At 40.7% G+C, this 19,012-nt stretch overlaps 1 protein-coding gene across 4 annotated transcripts; it reads left to right on the top strand.

Annotated features, from left to right (window-relative positions):
• Positions 1-2,754: 2,754 nt before the first annotated feature.
• On the top strand, positions 2,755-16,404 carry ASB9 (ankyrin repeat and SOCS box containing 9). Of its 4 annotated transcripts, none has more exons than XM_048495241.1 (7): positions 2,772-3,253; positions 9,340-9,419; positions 10,478-10,585; positions 11,242-11,392; positions 13,368-13,502; positions 15,172-15,363; positions 16,237-16,404. In XM_048495241.1, exons 1-7 carry the CDS (start codon positions 3,166-3,168, stop codon positions 16,359-16,361), a joined length of 879 nt encoding a protein of 292 aa, XP_048351198.1. In that variant the 5' UTR covers positions 2,772-3,165; the 3' UTR covers positions 16,362-16,404. The 4 variants fall into 4 exon arrangements, with proteins under 4 accessions (XP_048351201.1, XP_048351198.1, XP_048351200.1 ...); XM_048495243.1 differs by having other exon boundaries at positions 2,776-3,253; positions 15,172-15,443; positions 15,509-16,404; XM_048495242.1 differs by having other exon boundaries at positions 3,237-3,360.
• Positions 16,405-19,012: the final 2,608 nt, after the last annotated feature.

Consider the following 19,012-nt stretch of genomic DNA (forward strand, 5'->3'; position numbering starts at 1 on the left):
AACAAGTTGGAGACCTGCATGGTCTTGTGGGGAACATCTTTTTCCACATCTCCATTATTTCCATTTTCCCTTCCCTGAATGCCCATATAGCCTCTCATTTCCATCTACCAGCCAACCTATCTTTATCTGCCCTCCCTCTTCCATTATTTGACAGCCTCCCACAGGGAAATCTCTGGTTGAATGGCAAAGTACCATTACCTCAGGCCAGGCAGGGGCCAGTTACACAGTAGGAAACCCGCAGGGGTTTGCAAGGGGCATCTTATTTTCCACCTCCTACCACTATTTCCTGTTTTCCTCCTTTTGGAAGCCCATTGCCATCTTTCCCTTTTCATTCTCTCCTTCCCACCCACCCACAAACCTACTTTTTGTCTGTCACCAATATTCAGCCATATTTATTATGAATTTACTTCATTTATACCCCAGTGGGATATTTCTTCCTAGTGGGACTTACATAATACTCTTGTCCTCCATTTGGTGTATGTGACTGCCGCAAGGTCACCAAATGAGTTTCATGGCAGAGTGGAGTTTTGAACCTGGGTCTCCCAGATCCTAGTATGAAACTCTAACCATTACATTGTGCTGACTTTGTGTGGCAGCTGCTGTGGAATAGTAGCAAGCAGCTGGATTTGTTAGTTGGTGCTGCCAAGCCTGCTCATGATTAATATTCCCTCAAAGGCCAAAATAGGCCTGGAAAAGGCCAATGCTGATCCTCTGCCTTTTACTGACAACAACCTGGGCTTGAAGGCTGACAATAATGTTGTGACAATAATGTTGCGGCCTAAATGGCCACTGCAGATGATATTCATTTCCAGTTTTGGGAGGCAGTGAGGTAATATGGTGGTTATTTTGTTGATGTTGTTTTAGATTTCAGATTATTCTGCAAACTTGGGACTGTCCACAGGTTTGTAGAAAAAATATGTGTTATATTTCAATCCAAAATACACCAGGTGATCAAAAAGTTTGAAGAAAAAAGGGGGGAAACTATATATGAAAATAGCGATGCCAAGGACCAAAAAACTCCTCAGATTATATTAAATCCCAAAACTTTAAAGAAATTGTAAATATTAAAACCTGCATCAAGATCCATATATTTACATGACATATCTAGGTATCTTTCCATAGCGTAAAATTGTGGGTTTTTTGGTAGTAAAATTGCACATATCCATATGGGCATGTCACATGCTTAACCGCAACTTTCCTATTAACATGGACACTTACAAATAATATAAAATATTTGTTTGTGCTATCAGGCCTCCTTCAGTGGTTACATTTGTACAATGCACACTTTACTATGTTTTTGTTAAAATTACAGCATGCCTGATTAAAGCACTGAACATCCTCAAAAGCAAAAAAGGGAAAGGAAAAGATGGTTTAAATTAATTATTGTTTTACTATTTTAAAAGCAAAATATATTTTTAATATTATTAACTAAATATATTCAAATGTCTAGGATATGTAGAGAAAATACCACTGGGAAATGCTTTATCCTGACCTGGCTTATAAAGGTAAATTTTTCACATTCTCAATTAAAAAAAATATTTTGTATTTTAATTACCCTTTTAATTTTTTAAAAATGAATGGATAGTAATTTGCTTTATATATTCCAGAAATCTGGACTTCAATGGTTCTAAATCAAAACATACCTAGTCCATCCATATTTTTTTTACATCCGGTAGGTGTGTAATTGATATGAATACTTTTAGTTAATTACTTTAAGAAATATATTTTGCTTTTTGCATCCTCTTTTGATTGGCTAGAGTTGTTTCAAACTAGTGGTATTTTGTGACAGTCTAATGCTGTTCTCCAAGAGACCAGTTCTGACCTACAGAAATCTATCCTCTTCCTTTTTCTGGATATTCAAGATACTCTAAATCTGTGGCAAGTTTTAAAGTTATCGGTCTTACAAATTACAAATAATATAAAATATATGTTTTGGCTGTCAGGCCTCCCTCAATGGTTAAATTTGTACAATGCACACCTTACTATGTTTTTGTTAAAATTATAGAATGCCTGATTAAAGCACCAAACATCCTAAAAAGAAAAAGAAAAGGGAAAAGCCTTTTGAGGGTAGGGCAGGGTATAAACAAGCACACAAACAAACGAAGTGTTCTTGAACAGTGAGGCCTCACACCATGAGTGGATCTTGCATCTCTGTTTTGTATTATTTATATTTGGCGAGTTAGTAGCCATTTTCCTTTGAATGGCTATATTAGCCTACTAGACAAATGGTTTCTGTTCTGTTGAAAATATGCAGAGTATTGAGTGGAAAAATAACAAAAATTCTGCAAAGAGAAATGAACAAATGTACGCATAACTGTTATTGTTTCATTGCTTTCATGCTATTTTTTTCTTATTAGATGTGTGAGTATACTTGAAGTAATCTGTAAACATATAAATCAATAAATAAACTTGCTGAATACTGTGTGTTCCAAGCCATGGAGAGAATAAACCACTTGTTGAAAATACAGCTTTCTTAGCATGTGGTTTTAATATTCTGCTAGCATGTGCTGGCCTCTTCTGTGAAAAAAGAACTTAGTTTGCTATTTCAGCATGCTGTCCTCATGCCCTTTTCAAACATCAGCTACAGTCTGTAGTACACTAGATTTTGAAATAAAATATATTAAAGAGGGTGATTTTTGAAAACAACTTAACTTATGCCTTGTGATAAAGGCAGAGCAGACAGTACTAAATTCTCTCTCTCTCTCTCTCTCTGTTGCTTTTATAAATCCCCTACAGGCAGAGTTTGCTGAGCTAGTTAAACTAGCTCTTTCTCTCTTGTTGTTTTGGCAGCTGAGAAGTTCCCTTCTTATAAAAGCAGAAGGCTGAGTTTGCTGATTGGACATGGTTTGGGAAAGGATATGACATCAGCTACAGTCCTCACTTTGTTTTGTGTGCTGCTGAACTCTTAATACTTTCACCCACGGAGTCAATGAAGAGGTGTTCTGTTCAGCAGAATTGCCTAGGTATTTGAGATAACTCTGAAGCTGTCGCTGGCTCTGAAGTTCTGGTTTGCTTCAAAATGTTCTTGACTTGCACACAGACAGCTCATTAATAAATGACTCATGGAACCTGGATTTTTCAGCAGCCAAGATGGAATTTGAACTCTCATGATCTCAACTGTGAAGTGAAATAACAGTAGTCCAGCTGTCCAGACTTGCAGTGACCATGGAAGAAGAATATGTGGATACCAGCAAGTCTCAGGAGTCACAAAGTCAATCTCATTCAATGTACTTCTCAAATCCATTGATGGGCGGTGAGTAACACTGCTGAAAGACTCTTTCACATTACAAATAGAAGAGTTATAGAAGATGCTCAGTCACTGATCTAACGCATGTATGATTTCATGGTGTTGTCAAGCAGGTATGAGCGGGCATGTTAAATATGACTGTTAACAATAATTCTCATCAATGTATGGATAATGCTATTTAAAGTTTCTTTTCAGGAGTTTTTGGTAGAAAAGTTCATGTTTGTGCTCAAGATTTTTATAATTAAATAGATAATCTTTGTTATTGTCGGTAATTTAAAATGGGATTATTGATGTAATAATTCTGAGGTTTCTGAGCTAAATATGCTAGCTCATTTTTTTAAAAAAGTACATATTGTTTTAAACTGTACCAACTGAAAAAGGTAATGTTCAGTTTTACTTTATGTTTCTTAAATATATTATGATCACCACAATTGCGAACATTGTGTTTTCATTATTTCTCTGTGCCCCTACATAGACGCACATTATTCATATTTAGGCTGCAAAATCTTTGGGGTAGGGAATTTTTTGTTTTTGCTTCAATTAATGTGTTGTGTACACCGAAGTGTTGTGTACACTGGATATATTAACACTAACATTTTTGTAATGGAATTTCCATAGACTGTTGTTGTTCTGAAACAATACTGGTCCGTCTGTAGTACAAAATGGTTAAATCTAAACTTTGGTCACAGGAGTGGTTTCACTTCATTGATTTTAATAACTACAAGCACACAATTCGTGCCAGTCTTTTAATAAACATATTTTGTCATACAGCTTTCTGTAGGCTCTGATGTGAATACACGGGGATTTTAGGAGGGGAGCAAGCTCATCAAGATAAAATGCCATGGAGCCCACCTTCTGAAGCAGCCATTTTCTCTTGGAGAACTGATCTCTGTAGTCTGGAGATCAGTTGTAGTACTGGACGATTCCAGGCCACACTTGGAGATGCAGTGAAGTTACACTAGACCAGTGAATCTGAGCCAATTTGAACATAAGAAGAGCTTTTCTGGATCACATTGGTGGTTCACCTAGTCCAGCATTCTGCTTCACGCTCAGGCCAACAGTTGTCCTGAAGGGCCAGCAAACAAGGCAAAGAGGCCAGGGGCTTCCCCAGTGTTTCCTCCTAATGCTGTTCAGAGGTGCAGTGTGTCTGAGTATTCTCATTTAATGTTTGGCTCTTCAGACATATTCTTTCAATCTTGCACCTCAGCTTCCTAGACCTGTACTCTGTCACAGAACTAGTGAGAGATGAATTGCAAGCCTGAATGCTTTCCTGCAGTGTTTAAACTGAGGTGGGATGCCATCCTTTTTTTTTTCAGGTGGCCCTGGCACCATGCCACTTCTTCTGAAAAGGTGTAAGCTACCCCAGCACAAAGTAGCAGTTGCACTAGCATTTCTGAATAGTATCCCATGTTAAAACTAATAATCTGACTTCATATATAGTATTGTTCTTGCTTACTAGCGATACTTGATTTACAGTGCAATCCTAAACAGAATTTCACCTTTCTGAACTCATTAATTTCAAAGAGTAGCTCTGTTTACATGTTAGACTGAATGTATATGCATCCTGCAGAGTTGCCAACTCTGGCTTGGGAATTTTCTGGAAATTTGGAGGAAGTGTAGTTGAGGAGAATTGCTCTCTGCAGTCTGAAAATCAGTTGTAATTCCAGGATAACTTCAGGCCCCATCTGGAGTTTGGTAACCCTAAAATCCGACATATACAATATCCATCTGTTTGTAAGAAACAGCCAATGTGTGTCCACTTTATAAATGGAATTGGGTACCAGTACTTGGAAAAATGTGTGGTTAAATCACAAGTTCAGCTGTCCATATATTAAATGTACCATGAGAATTACTCTACACCAGGGGTAGGGAACCTGCGGCTCTCCAGATGTTCAGGAACTACAATTCCCATCAGCCCCTACCAGCATGGCCAATTGGCCATGCTGACTGAGGCTGATGGGAATTGTAGTTCCTGAACATCTGGAGAGCCGCAGGTTCCCTACCCCTGCTCTACACAGATATAAAGAAAAATCAAGTGTACATTTTAGACAGATTGTACGTGTGCTACTTGTGAATGTGGCTTGTGTAATTCGGTTTAGGATGGCATAGGTGCAGTTTTCACAGTGCGAATGCCTAATTCAAACTTGTTAGTAAATAGTTGACACAATGGTTGTGGCCTTGAAAATTATGAAAGTGGCACAGACAGACATATACTTGAAGAGCAACTCAGTTGAGTATATGTAGACAGGGGAGAGACCATGAGTACACCTCTCCCCGCAGAAATTCTGAATTTGCTGAAATATTTTATTTTACATATGAAAACTTGAAAGTTTTAATAACCCTTCTTAGTCAGCAGAAAACCTAGAAAGAGACCTCTAAGGCTATCCTTAGCAAGAGAATGTCAGCAAATTTGCAGTAGGCCCACAGTCCGCATTACAGGAGTAGAATCTCTTTAGCACTAATGGAGTGCAAAATGTGCTTAGCCTGGTTTCTGTTAAATCTCACAAAATCTGTGCACCTCAAAGCTACAGAATGATTGCTTAATACTATCTTTAAGCTTTCTATAGATTTGGTTTTTCCTTTATGTTAATGGGCAGACAATAGCCTGACAACCTTAGGTGCCTTGCCCCCCAAATGTTCTTACTGCTCCTTGGCCCTCCTCCTGATGATGCCAGTTTGGATCAATTAAATGGATTTTCTGGCTTATTTCCTAGATATTTCATAGGTAAAATTGCTTATATCTGCTGTAATTTGGACACCACTAATTTAGCAGGTTAGAATCAGAATGTTAAGAGAGTACCATCTACTTACAGTTGCTTAGAGACATTTCATTTATTGTGAACCTGAGATTTAGGCAGTTTGCTTGGAGGAATACTACATTCATATGCTCAACTTTGCCTGTTCAAGTTTATAAATATCAAGCCAGAGTAGGCTGTCCAGCTAGATCCAAAGAAAGGGAGTGTTCTTGGTATCTAAAGGGTGTGAAAAGCTTAAAGAAGCTTTTTATGAACCAGGGTAGAAAGCACCCCCATTGGGCCAAGTTGTACTAGTGCATATGGAAACTCAGCAGCTCTGGACTTTTGTGCATGATGGGTTATCTACACCTGCCTTCACACCTGTTTTAGAATCAAAATTGCTTCATTTAGGCCAACAGATAACCTTCTCTTAATGGGAAAATACAATCTGGATAATGCTACTGGCCCTATTAGGTGACTTCCAGTATCCAGAATTATGATACCCTCCTGGCTGACATGGGAACGAAAGACAATGTACTCCAGTAGTTCTGATTTTATTTCACTGACCATTATTACTATTTGTGCGATTTTTGTCCCTCTTTTAATCCTAGCATTAATTCTGTGTTTGCTTTGTAATCTGTCTTGGAGGCCATGTGATAGGTGTTTTTGTGGGATATTTCAATAAATAAATAAACAAACATGCTGAAAGAAACAGAATGCAGATGAAGCAGGGTTAAACCCTTCTCTCTTTTTTTTAAATTAGACATTCCTTCTTCTGCTTTAGATGTGAACAAATTGACAGATACATAAATACACATGGATCCCTTGCCACATCTAATTTGACCCTAAAATAACATATGTAATTCTATTCTGAGCTCCTTAGGAAAAAGGTAGCATGCAAAGGTGTTAACTGACCACTGCACTCTTGAAGGTTTTAATAAAAAAAGTTTGAGCATATGAGGTTGAAATGTTAACCCATCATTATTTAGTAGTATGTCATCTTAAGATATGTAATTGAATGGCACAGAAATTGTTGAAGAGATGCATGGCTAAATGAATATTTCAGTTTTTTAATATCTTTCTCAGGAACTGTTGAAGTGAATTGGGATGAATTCTACAATTCTGTTCCACTGGTGCCAGCACAGTTCTTCAGCCCAAGGAGCCTTGCACCAAGAGTGCAAGAAGAGACTCTTACATAGGCGAAATTTGCTTTGCACAGAGGAGCGTGCCAGACTGTGCATTTAATCATTGGACTGTAACCCAGCATGGTGTAGTGGTTAAAGTGTTGGAGAAGGATCTGGGAAACCCAGGTTTTAATCCCCATTTATGCCATGGAAGCTTGCTGGGTGACCTTGAGCCAATCACACCCTCTCAGCCCTGACCCTGTCTAGTATTTGGATGAGGCAGACAATGACAAACCACTTCTGAATGTCTCTTGCCTTGAAAACTCTACTGGGTCACTATGTCAGCTGTGACTTGACAGCAGAAAACCCTGTCTGTGTTTCCAGCATGTCTTTACTGATGATTTATGTATGCTTAGTCATTTAGTTAATTATCTGTGACACAAGGAGTCTCGTGTCACAGATGCAGGAGTGAAATGTTCCGTCTTTATGAAATTGAGCAGAAAACCATACATTAGGAACCATCTGGACCTTGTGCTAGGGATGTTCTGAAAGGTATATTAGTCTGACCTCTCTTCGCTGTAGAAAAGGTGCTGGAGAGCAAATATAATTGCAAACTGTGACTTTTAAAGCATGCCATCATGTAATTCTAAAAGCATAGTACTATAAATATATTTTAGATAGAAACAGCAGCTGTAAAAACAAGTGTAAAGCAAAAGGTTTAGCCTTCTTGAAAACAACTGAGATTGAAAACACGGCCTTGAGAGGACATTGCACGGCTCTGTACAACCCTTCCTATTAGACTGAAAAGATTACTGCTTTTGTGAAATCTGGCTGCATTTATATTTTGCCCTTGTTTGTTTCATTCAATCAGTCCATTTTAGGTTTAAGTTCATTTTAGCAAACTAAAAAAAAAAAGGTAGTGGAAAAGTTTCTGTAACATGTTTTAACGGTTGCCAAACCGAACCATAGGCCAGAAGCTTATTTTAAGCACGTGGGCTTATGAGTTTGCAGGCCTTTGTAGTAGTCCTCCACTTCTCCTTTTTAGTTAGCAAGTAATGATTTGTTTGAACCAGCAGGTTCAACTTCTGCTTCAAGATAGCTGTACAGGTGTGAATTTTTGTAACAAACTATAAACCTAACTTAGTTGCCTAAGGTTGTTGGCCTTCAGGTCAGCCTGGAGATCTCCCAGAATGACAACTCATCTTCATACCACAGAGATCAGTTCCCCTGGGAAAAAAATCTTGCTTAGGAAGGCGAGGGGTGGGGAATTCCCCGCTCTGAGGTCCTGCTGCCTGCTATCTCTTGGAGCAGTGTGTGTGTGTGTGGGAAGAAGGGATTAAAAAAACAGCCAGCATTATGACTTCACCTCTGGGGAAAACCTGGAAGTGAGAGCAGCTGGTTATAGATATTGCCAGAAACTCTATGGTAAAACCTCACACCTGCATGTACCCCTTCATTAGGTGCACATCTTGAGTATTTGGTGTGGCCTACATGAACCTTTCCTTATTCAGTCCCACCTTTTATTGTGGAGAGCTTATGTGAGTGGGTCCATTCAACTGGGTGTTTGCATGCCTGGGATTTGTTCATATTCAGTTCTAATTTGACATTGGAAGACACAAGGCTTAGTGACTGAAATTAGTGCTCACATTTTCCCAGTCCACATTTTCCTAGTGGATCACCTGTGTGTATCTGTGCATGCTTGTGTGTTTGAGAGTACAAACAAACCATGGATTAAATCCTGTCAAAGTTAAGTATTTTAAAAATCCACTAATTACAGTTTAAACAAAAACAAAGCACATGCTGAACTGTTCCAATGGAATCAGAAGAGCCTAAAAGTGTGCGAAGGACCTATTGCATGTTGGTGTCTGTAAGGAAAATCTCTCGACTGTCAACAATAAACGAGAGTGATTTGATTAATGTAGGATGTGGCAGTCTCAGGTATGTGGGAGCAGCATAGCAAAACACATAGAGATATGAGCAGACTATTCCAGCTCCATAATGTGTGATGTTTGGGGGATGTTTCTTGCAATTAAATTGGCTGGAGATAAGGTAGACAGGCCAGATAATAGAATACAATTGTTTTACTGAAGCAGAAATGAAGTCACATTTAAGCACACAAGTATCTGTAACCTTTAAGAATCCATAAGAAGTCATGAGATGTGCTAAACTTCTCTCCAAGCATAGATAATCTGATTTAATTATATCCTCACTTGTTTTTGTCCCCTTCATGCAGATTTTGTTTCTGACTGGTCTCCGTTACATGATGCTTCCATCCATGGGTGTTTGCTCACTCTGAAGAAACTCATCAATCAGGTACGGCTCTGTTAGAGAGATAAACAGTCTGTTTGCCTTGTTCATTAGGCTTTCTGCTGAAGGTGAGCTCCATTTTATCTGGTGAGGTAGCAAGGCTCCGACATGTGCTTTAACTTCAAAGAAAAAGGTAATAGAACCTCTGAAGAAAAATAGTCTTGACAGAAAAAACTTGTTATAAGTTTATGGAAAACTTGGGGCTGAGGTGGGGGGAAATATCCTTTCAGTTTCCTTGAATCGGTGATAGTACCCAGTTGAACCATCACATGTTTCTTCCAGGGACAGTCTTAGTCATTCTGTGGCCTTGGGCAAAAGTCCAGGATGGGGCCCCAGAATCAGTCCAATCCCAGAGTTAACTAAGGAAAGAGTGTGTGGTGTGGTGGAAGAGTGTGTGTGGTGGCTGCTGAGCTGGCTGCAGCCTGGAGGGGGTGCATGTTCGTGGTGGCTACTAACCTGACCAGTTGTTGCCTGAACCCTGGAGGGGCAGACATTGGCTACTGAGCTGGCTGCTGGCTGCAACTGGGAAGGGTGCAGGTGTGTGGGGTGGTCACCAAGGTGGCCAGTTGCTGCCTGAGCTTGGGAGAAGACAATGAATTTTAATTTTCTTTCAGTCAGAAACCTTATTTTTATTCAACAATTATATTTGGAAAATTAGCATTAAAATATCCTAAATTAAAAAAAAATTGCTGTTGTCTCTTTTTTCATTTTTCATTTTATAAAAATGGTTGGTTGGCAAAAAAAAAAGCAAGTGCAACTAGAGACATTTGGCCCATTTTATATCACAACACACAGTGAAGTGCACACAATTCCAGTTCTTCTCAAGGCATGGTACATTGGAGAACATTTCCTCACCCTGCAGTGTTTACATGGGTCTCCATTCTCTTTCTCTGTAAGGAGCTTTGAGGGAACCAAAAGGTGTCTCAGACATCAGTCATTTCAATAATGCCTGTACTACTAGAACACTGATAGTGAGGTTGCCTTATATTACTGTACATCAGCTATTTAGATGGTCAACATGTTTCAGGAATAAGTCTTTAATTTTAACTTCTATTATTATATAGGGAACAAGTGTGAACCTTCTCACAGCTGATCGTGTATCTCCTCTTCATGAAGCCTGTTTAGGGGGACATTCTGCTTGCACCAGTGTCTTGTTAAAACATGGGGCTCATGTGAGTATTAACAGATGTCTGTGACTCTGATTCACATGGAAACATATATGTCAGTTTATTCTCAGCAAAATAGTTCCGAATGCACAAAGGCAACCCAGATTTTCTTTATACAATGGCTGAATAAAGTATATTACAACTAGTGAAGATCCCGAAAGGTTCACACAATAAAATGTTAATTTAGTTGGATTTTAAATAAACGGACAAATATTATGAGGAAACTAGTACCTTGCCAGATGGTGCTTTGATAGCTCAAGAAAGTGAGCCATGCCATTCCAGCCCTTCTTTCTTAGCATTGCTAGCTAAAGAACCTAAATTGGAAAAAGGATTAACTGCAAATATGTTTTGGTATTCAATACTTGGATCACAGATTTGTTGTCCCCATTTTGACCTTCAATAACCATTATTCATCCAACTGCTATGTAATTGGTCCAAACAGATTTCCATGCCAATTTCAGACCAGTAGGTAAAACATCTGGGTTTTATGTTGAATGATATTATTTCCAGACAGGATAATGATAGGACCCTGAGAAAGGCATGAGTTTAACTATTCCCATGGTTGTATAATATCAGGTCATGATTACCTGCTCACCTTATGTTATTAAAAAATCTACTGCTATAAAAATCTACCACTACATCACTGATTCTATTCTTTTTAGGTAAATGGAGCTACTGTTGACTGGAACACGCCTTTATTCAATGCTTGTATTAGTGGCAGCATAGAGTGCTTGAACCTGTTACTACAACATGGAGCCAGCCCACATGCTGTATGTGATTTGGCATCACCTATCCATGAAGCTGCTAAGAGAGGTAAATCTGCCAGTAGATACAGTAATACCTCGGTTATCATTGGCTTTGGTTTTCGTCAGTTTCGGTTTTCGTCGACTCAAAATTTGTCTCAGTTTTCGTCGATTGCCTCGGTTTACGTCCTCAAACCCAGAAAAAAATTGCTCAGAAAAAGTCCACGAAAACTGAAAATGATGAAAAATCCATGAAAACCTAACCGGCTGGGGTTTGAGGAAGCCCCAGCAAGCCGGGAGGCAGAGGGAGCTCCTTATTTGGGCAGTGACATCAGGGGGAGTCACTGCTTATGGAAACTCCCTCTACCTCCCGACGAGACTGAGCAGCCAATTAATCCGTTCGAGGCACTTTTTGGAGTTCCTCGAATGGATTAATTGGATTTACATTGATTCCTATGGGAAATGGTGCCTTGGTTTTTGTCGATTTTGGTTTTCGTCGATTCCTTTCGGACCAATTATTGATGAAAACCGAGGCACCACTGTACAGCCTTACTTCATGTTGACAGGAGTGTTGCTGCTAAAATAAGGAAAGAATATTAATATACGAAAGTTGTTCCTACTGGCTCCTTGAAGTCACTGCGGTCAACCTGTGAGTCATATACACATCTAAAACAGTGGTTTATATTGCGTATGATCATCTCCTTTTCTTCTCCTTTCATCCTGGAAGCAATAGTAATATGATGAATTGCCTCCACAGGATTTTTTTTAAAACTATAGTATCTTGGAAGCAATGATGATGGGGCACATTGCCTCCAAATGAAAAAGCCTTTAGCTATAATACCCTAAAAATGAATAAAAACAAATATAATTAGAAATAATTGAAAAGTATTATATATAAATAAAACTACTTTTTCAAAAAAACGGAAATCAGTCTGGGTTCCAGAAATAAACAATCATATTCTTTTCCTGCCAACACACCAATATAACATTGAACAGATAAAGGTCTCTTGATTATCTCAAGGCAAACACCTGTGGTAGCTAGAGATAGTCACACAGTCAAATACTTTAAAGAAATATGCCTCACCATAAAAATCTAGAAGTTATATAATGGAGAACAATTACAAAAAACTATATGTAGGACCAAAAAAAGAGTATTCCTGCCCATTCCAATTCCTTGTTTAAACCTACAGCAGCCATATAGCTGTAGAAGTAAAAATACAGATGGCCTCTCTCCTCTTAAGTTGTTGGTAGAGCTGCAGTCCTGAAGTTGGAATTTTCTCAGTGATCCAAAACTGGAGGTCCCTGTTGGTATGTTTTGCTGCTGAGAAATGTTTCACAAGTGGTGCTGAGGTCTTGCCAGTTCTAACGCAGCTTTTATGTTCTGTAATCCTCATTCTGGCTAGACATGATAATTATCCATTCATACTTTGGATTGTGTGAGTCTTTGCATTGTGGGTGATTGTGTGTGAGTCTTTGCATGCCTTCACAATTCCTGTCAGTGAAACTAGATTTCTCAAGGTTGTTAAATTGGATCCAGTGATGCTTGAGCAGAAAAAAAAAATACACTGTCAGCCTCATCCAAAGCATGAGGCAGTTGGGGATGCTGCCACTGCTACACTGCCCTGCCACCTCCTGAAGGTTTTTAGGCAATGGCGTAGAAGGAGCAGAAGAAACAAAAAACCTCCCAACTCCCCCAAAATCCTCTATGGGGCTAAATGGAAGGGTGGTGTAAGACCAGGATGTTGGTCATGGCTGACTATAGTCAGCTCCAGCTTTGGGAATGCCCTGGTCAACTGCAGAGCCGGCCATTTCCAGGGTTCGCCACTGTGGAACTGAGGAGCAGCTGGACACCAACATCCTTGCCCTCTACCAGCAGGGGTTCCCTTTACATGGCAGAGGGGACAAAAATGAGGCTATGCTGCATCCAAGTAGCATCCCCCCCCCCCACACACACACACACTCTTTGGATGAAGCTGTTAATACCATTATGTTTGAGCAAGCAGGGTTTTAATGGGTTTTAATTTTATTTTAACTGCCCTTTGAAGGCTATATCAAATGTGTGGAGTCCCTTGTGTCTCATGGAGTCAATATGGATCAAAATATTAAGCATCTCGGTACCCCACTGTATGTCGCTTGTGAGCACCAGCAAGTTGACTGTGCCAAAAAACTGCTGGAGTCAGGTAACGAACACAAAGTTATATTGGTTCTGGTGGGTTTTCTGGACTGTGTGGCCGTGGTCTGGTGGATGTTGTTCCTAATGTTTCACTTGCATCTATGGCTGGCATCTTCAGAGGTGTATCACAGAGAAAAGTCTGTTTCACACTGGGTCTAGTGAGAAGGGAAAATTTAGTGTGGTATATCGTCCATGTCCCAGGGTGGGGAACCAATCATTAAATGTTTGGGTGGAACTTGCTATGCAAAGGTGTGGTTGAGTGCATTGTATTGCGGGTACTGGGAGCCAAGCTTTGCTAATTTTCAGTCTCTTCTTTCTTATTGAAGTTGTCTTGGTATTTGTGAATTTCAGTGGCCTCTCTGTGCAGTCTGACATAGTAACCTTCTGAATTGTCCAGAATTTCAGTGTTCTCAAATGAAATGTTATGTCCAGTTTTGTTTAACACAAGTTCTGCAACTGCATATTTTTCAGGATGGTTAAGCCGACAGAGGGCCTTTCCCAACTTACCTTAAGCCCGTGCTACTCTCCTCAAGTAGCACGGGGTCCCTAGGGAAACACTCTCTAATGCACAGGAGGCGGGCGACAGCGATAGCCAGCCCCTCAGCATGCGGCATCCCTGGCGCTGGAGAAAACGGTGCCTTTTGATGACCCCGCACAGAGCGCGCGCCAGGGATGCCGCATGCTGAGAGCAGCGCGCCAGGGATGCCGCTCGCTGAGAGCAGCGTGCAGCATAGGGGGGATCGGGGTGAGTGGGGAAATGCCCAGTATCTTTCATTCTCCTTAATACGAGTCTGAATGCTGCGTTTTGTTGTTTCTATGAAAGCCTTCGACAATGCAACAAAGTTATATTGTGTAATATTATGAATGTACTCTGCATATGCAGCACTCTGGTGTTAAAGTATTTGACTGTTTGTTGGGCATGGCCTAGAAATCTTTGCCAGTCATTTACAAAACTGGTGCTGTTCAGCTGGCAGCATGAAGCCAGATCTGTCCTATAAATCAATTTCATCAGGTCCCTGACAGCAGTACCAAATTTTGATCAAACCATAGTAACTCATGTATTGTCAAAGGCTTTCATGGCCAGAATTACCTGGCTGTTGTGGGTTTTCCAGACACTGTGTGTCTGTGGTCTGGTAGTTTTTGCTCTTAATATTTTGCCCTCATCTATGACTGACATCTTCAGAGGCATGGCAGGGTAAGATGTGTTTCTCTCCATGCCACACAGCAAACAAGTTTCTCAGAATTTTACCAAGTCAGTGGGACACAACAAATAAGGTTCAGTCCAATGCCTGCCATCCAGCTGCAGTTTAGCATTATGTATGGTTGGGAAGTTCCGCACAGTGGTGGGGAACAGTTAGAAGTACTATTGGTCCCGATCCACAGTTTGGGAAACACTGGTCTGACAAGAGTTTCTGCATTGTGTGGCAAATTCTTTATTTGCATCCCTTATATTCTTCATACAACTACACTTCGCAAGATACCTTGACTACCAACTTTGGTTCACGAACAAACTTGAAACCACTTAAAATTAAATGAAAAATAATTGGAAGTATTTCCTTAGGAGGTGATTGTGTGACCCTTCAGTTGACGATAATAGTTCAAGTGGACTGCAGATAATGAAAGAAATGGGAAGCTAACTGCTTTCACTGTTTTTCCTTTCCTTTTTGCTTTTTCAGGAGCAAATGCAAATGTCGGGAAAGGTCTGGAGTCCCCTCTTCACATGGCTGCTCAAAATGCCAATTCTGAGCTGGTGCACTTGCTCATTGACTTTGGAGCAGATACGAGTGCTTTGAATGCCCAAGGCAAAAAGCCAACAGAGTTGGTCCCACCAAACAGTACATTAGCACAGATATTTCTGCAGAGAGAAGGTGCCCATAAACCTCTTTCTTTTTTTCAGAACTGAAGTATGTAAAGGAGCTGAAGCAGACATGTGTGATCCTTAGTGTACATTATGAAGTACACCAGAGTCTATTAGGTTTTTCATGCCAAAGATTTGCTACATAAACCTGTTACATTATTATAGACTATTTTAGCCAGCAATGTTTGCAGCGTGGGAACATTTCATCACGAAAGCTTGAATAAAAAATTCCGTGTAGACTACCTGTTGGTATTTTTGCTATGTTGTGAAATATCCTGAAGGCTTCAAATACAACGATATCTGACTCACAAGAATCCCTTCTGACATCTCTGTCTGTTTCCACTGTTGTGTGATGTCCCTGCAGGAGCCTGGTGTATATCTAGGTTGTGCATGCCACACATGTCTGTGTTGGGGTGTTGAATCTTATGGGGACATGACTAGGTGGTTTATTGCTGCTATTCATTTCTACATCTGCTTTATATCAGAGTGTGGGAGAGAGGAGAAACTGCAGCTTCTAATGAGAAGGGAACTCTTGTGTGATAAAAATTCAGGCAGGACTGTCTTATTTGAGAGGAGATTTCCATTCAAAAGTGATTTTTCACCTGCTGTTAATTGCTTTGCTTAGCCCAGCTTTTTCTCCTTCAGTAACCAGCTTTGACATTCAAAGATATCTCTGGAATCTGAAGGTCAGGCGTAACAATTGCCAAGCCTGATGTGCCTTTGAGCTTTCAGGTGCCCCGAGAGAGCCAAAAACTCAAAGCCGTATTGTTTAAAGGCAGCTGCTTGGGGCTGCAGACTAAAAGCTGACCTTGTTGCGCAGCAGTGGAAAACAGATCTTAAGGCAATAATATCTTTTTTTGTTTTTCTGGCATGCCTCCTCCAGGGCCCTTGTCCTTGATGCAGTTGTGTCGCTTGTGCATAAGGAGGTGCCTGGGATCCAAACAGCAACACGGAATAAGTCAGCTTCTGTTGCCAGATGAGCTGAAGCAGTTTCTCTTGTATCTGTAAACCTTTTATATTTCCTGTTGTATTATTAAAGCTTTGTTTCTTATGCGTGCGTGCGTGTGTGTCCAATTTACAATGCAAGCACAACTGCAGGGTTTAAGCCTCTGCCTTCTTTTTCATTTTGTGTATGGGTCATGGTATTCCAGGAGGAGCTTGAGAGGAGCTGACTGAATTTAGGAAAACTTCATGTATGAACAGTTGTTGATCTGTGGTATGCTGCTTAGAAGTGTGGCACTGGACATACCTTCTGTGCTCTCAGAGAACAACACACTTTTAAAAAGCCATGTTAAATTTAAACCAGGATCAGTACGTTTGTTTAGCATTAAAAATGGGAGAGAAGAACCTGAAAATATCTTTTTTTGAACTCTTCTCCTATGTCATTCATAAAATGGTTCTGGCGCATGTAGCTTTTCTGAGGAGGTGCAGATTGCCAGCTGAACAGCTCTGTGCAGAAGGAGCACATTTGTAGTGGAAACAACCTTGTGGCAAAGCCAGCCCCACACAACTGTGGTTATTTGCTTTGATTTAGTCACAATAGAAGACTCGTTTTGCATTCCAATGATTGCTGTAATTAGCCGTAAAGCTGCTATGCTGCCCTAAAGCCTTCTGTGGATTGAATCCTTCTTGAAATTTCCATTGTTTCAATGTTGACATTTCTCAAACAAGTCCCAAGCCCTTCAAGTAACTGTTTTCTTAGCTTGTTTTCATGTGTTTGTTTTCTGATTAAAAGGCTCTCTTAGATTCTTCTCATCCCATCTTCCAACCATGATAAATGCATAAACTCTGCAAAAGTGAACTGCATTCATCACGACTTCATGATCTGAGGCAGTGATGGCGAACCTTTTCGAGACCGAGTGCCCAATTTGCAACCCCAAACCCACTTATTTATTGCAAAGTGCCAATGTGGCGATTTAACCTGAATAACCCCCTCAAGCAGGTGCCAGCCTGTTATAGCCTCCAGCAAGTCCCACATGCGCAGCTCTGGGCCTCTCTAGCATCTCTGCCGCCTCGCCCCCCCTCCCCCCCGGGACAGCAGCCATCTGGAGCACAGGCACCAGGCCCGCCAGCCAAGTCCTCCCTGCTCACTGAGGTGCATGCACATCAAATCCAGCAGCCCAGCCAGTCTAGATGTGGGGGGGGGGGGCAATTCCCCCCCACGATGAACTCTGTGTGTGCGTGCCCACAGAGAGGGCTCTGAGTGCCACCTCTGGCACCCATGCCATAGTTTCACCACCACTGATCTGAGGGAAGGAACTCTGGTAGACCATTGTTTTGTTTATGGTTACAGTGTTTTGGAATACACATTTTCCCTCTTGTAGAAAGGGAAGGCTGAAATGTTTGCTTGGAGGAGCATCAGGTCCCACATAAAATATTACTCATATTGCTTTAGTTTAAAACGTGCAAATGAGATTCCGGCAGAGGACCAATGTAAGATAGGAAGAGAGAATTCAGCTGTTCTTCAGCCCTGCTTTGAACCTGCCTTCAAACTGGATACCAAGACAAGTGGAAACTAGATACCAAGACAAGTCTGACGCATTCCTTCTGGCTTCATTGTTCACTGCTGCCTTTGACTCCAAAAATCTAATAAAGTGCCCCCGTAAAAACTGGTGGAGAAGGAACAAGGACCAGTAGCAAATGATGGAGTCAGTGGGGCAGGAGCAAGACAGAATGGCTTTAGTTTCCTTCGCTTTCCCTGTGAACTGAGACCAAAAGTCACACTTTTGCAGGTTTCTGGAACCACACAGAATCAAATTTGAGAGCATGGTGAGTTCTGATGAGCAGGAACCCTGTCCATAATCCAGAATCTGACATGAAGGGACTGCACACTTACTGCAGAGCAGACTACAGGTGCATCAGTGGCCAGTTTGTCAAGACAGTTTCAGTCTGAAAGTGTATGTGGAGCACTGTGAATGTACATTGAGTTGTCTGTCTTTTATCTTTTCTCCAGCAGCTTTCTCTTTACCACAGAGCAATTGTAGCATAGTACCTAGAATGTCCAACTAGGACTGGAAAAGCCAGTCTTTTAATTAATAAGCTCCTTTGATCAAAGCTGTTATGCATGGGAGATCTGGTTGAAATACACTGCCTCAAAGTTTGTTGTGTGACCTCAGAGTAATCATTGTCAGCCTAACCTATTTCACATGGTTGTTCAGGTGCAATGGAAGAAGAGAGCACTAGGCCTGTTCATAAGTTACAGTGAACACAAGTGCAATCTGTATAGTGTACACATATAGGGAAAATTGCAAAAACAGTATAAGTGGCACTTGGGATAACAACCTTGGATGAGGATGTTGTGTGCATATGTAATCTCCATAGTCAAGACTGTCAAGAATATTTTGGGGAGCTCTGTGAACAAACAAGAACCTTTGATGGCCACTATCCAGGTCACGTTATTGCAGAGACAAGCCCAACTACTGAGAGGCTTATCAGAATTATTTGTCCATATCAGTTTATCTTGTTCAGTTGCACAGTTTAGAGACACAGCTGCTCTGTAGCTCTGACAGAAGAAGAATTTTACGGCCATGTAGGACTCAGAAAATATGGAACTTTCGTTTTAATGTAAAGGTGAAACTTGTGAGGAACATGAAAGAAATGGGGTAGATATTATTTGCTTGCTGCTGTAACCTTCCCCAGATCCCAGCTGCCTTCAAGGC

Source organism: Sphaerodactylus townsendi, linkage group LG04 (assembly GCF_021028975.2).
Source record: "Sphaerodactylus townsendi isolate TG3544 linkage group LG04, MPM_Stown_v2.3, whole genome shotgun sequence".
Lineage (NCBI taxonomy): Eukaryota > Metazoa > Chordata > Lepidosauria > Squamata > Sphaerodactylidae > Sphaerodactylus > Sphaerodactylus townsendi.

What these genes read in the sequence shown, in the direction of transcription:
- ASB9 (XM_048495241.1), top strand. Translation starts at nt 3,166, where the DNA reads ATGGAAGAAGAATATGTGGATACCAGCAAGTCTCAGGAGTCACAAAGT. An exon ending in TGTTAAAACATGGGGCTCAT is followed by an intron (nt 10,586 to 11,241) that starts GTGAGTATTAAC and finishes TATTCTTTTTAG; the next exon opens with GTAAATGGAGCTACTGTTGA. An exon ending in GATATTTCTGCAGAGAGAAG is followed by an intron (nt 15,364 to 16,236) that starts GTGCCCATAAAC and finishes TGCCTCCTCCAG; the next exon opens with GGCCCTTGTCCTTGATGCAG.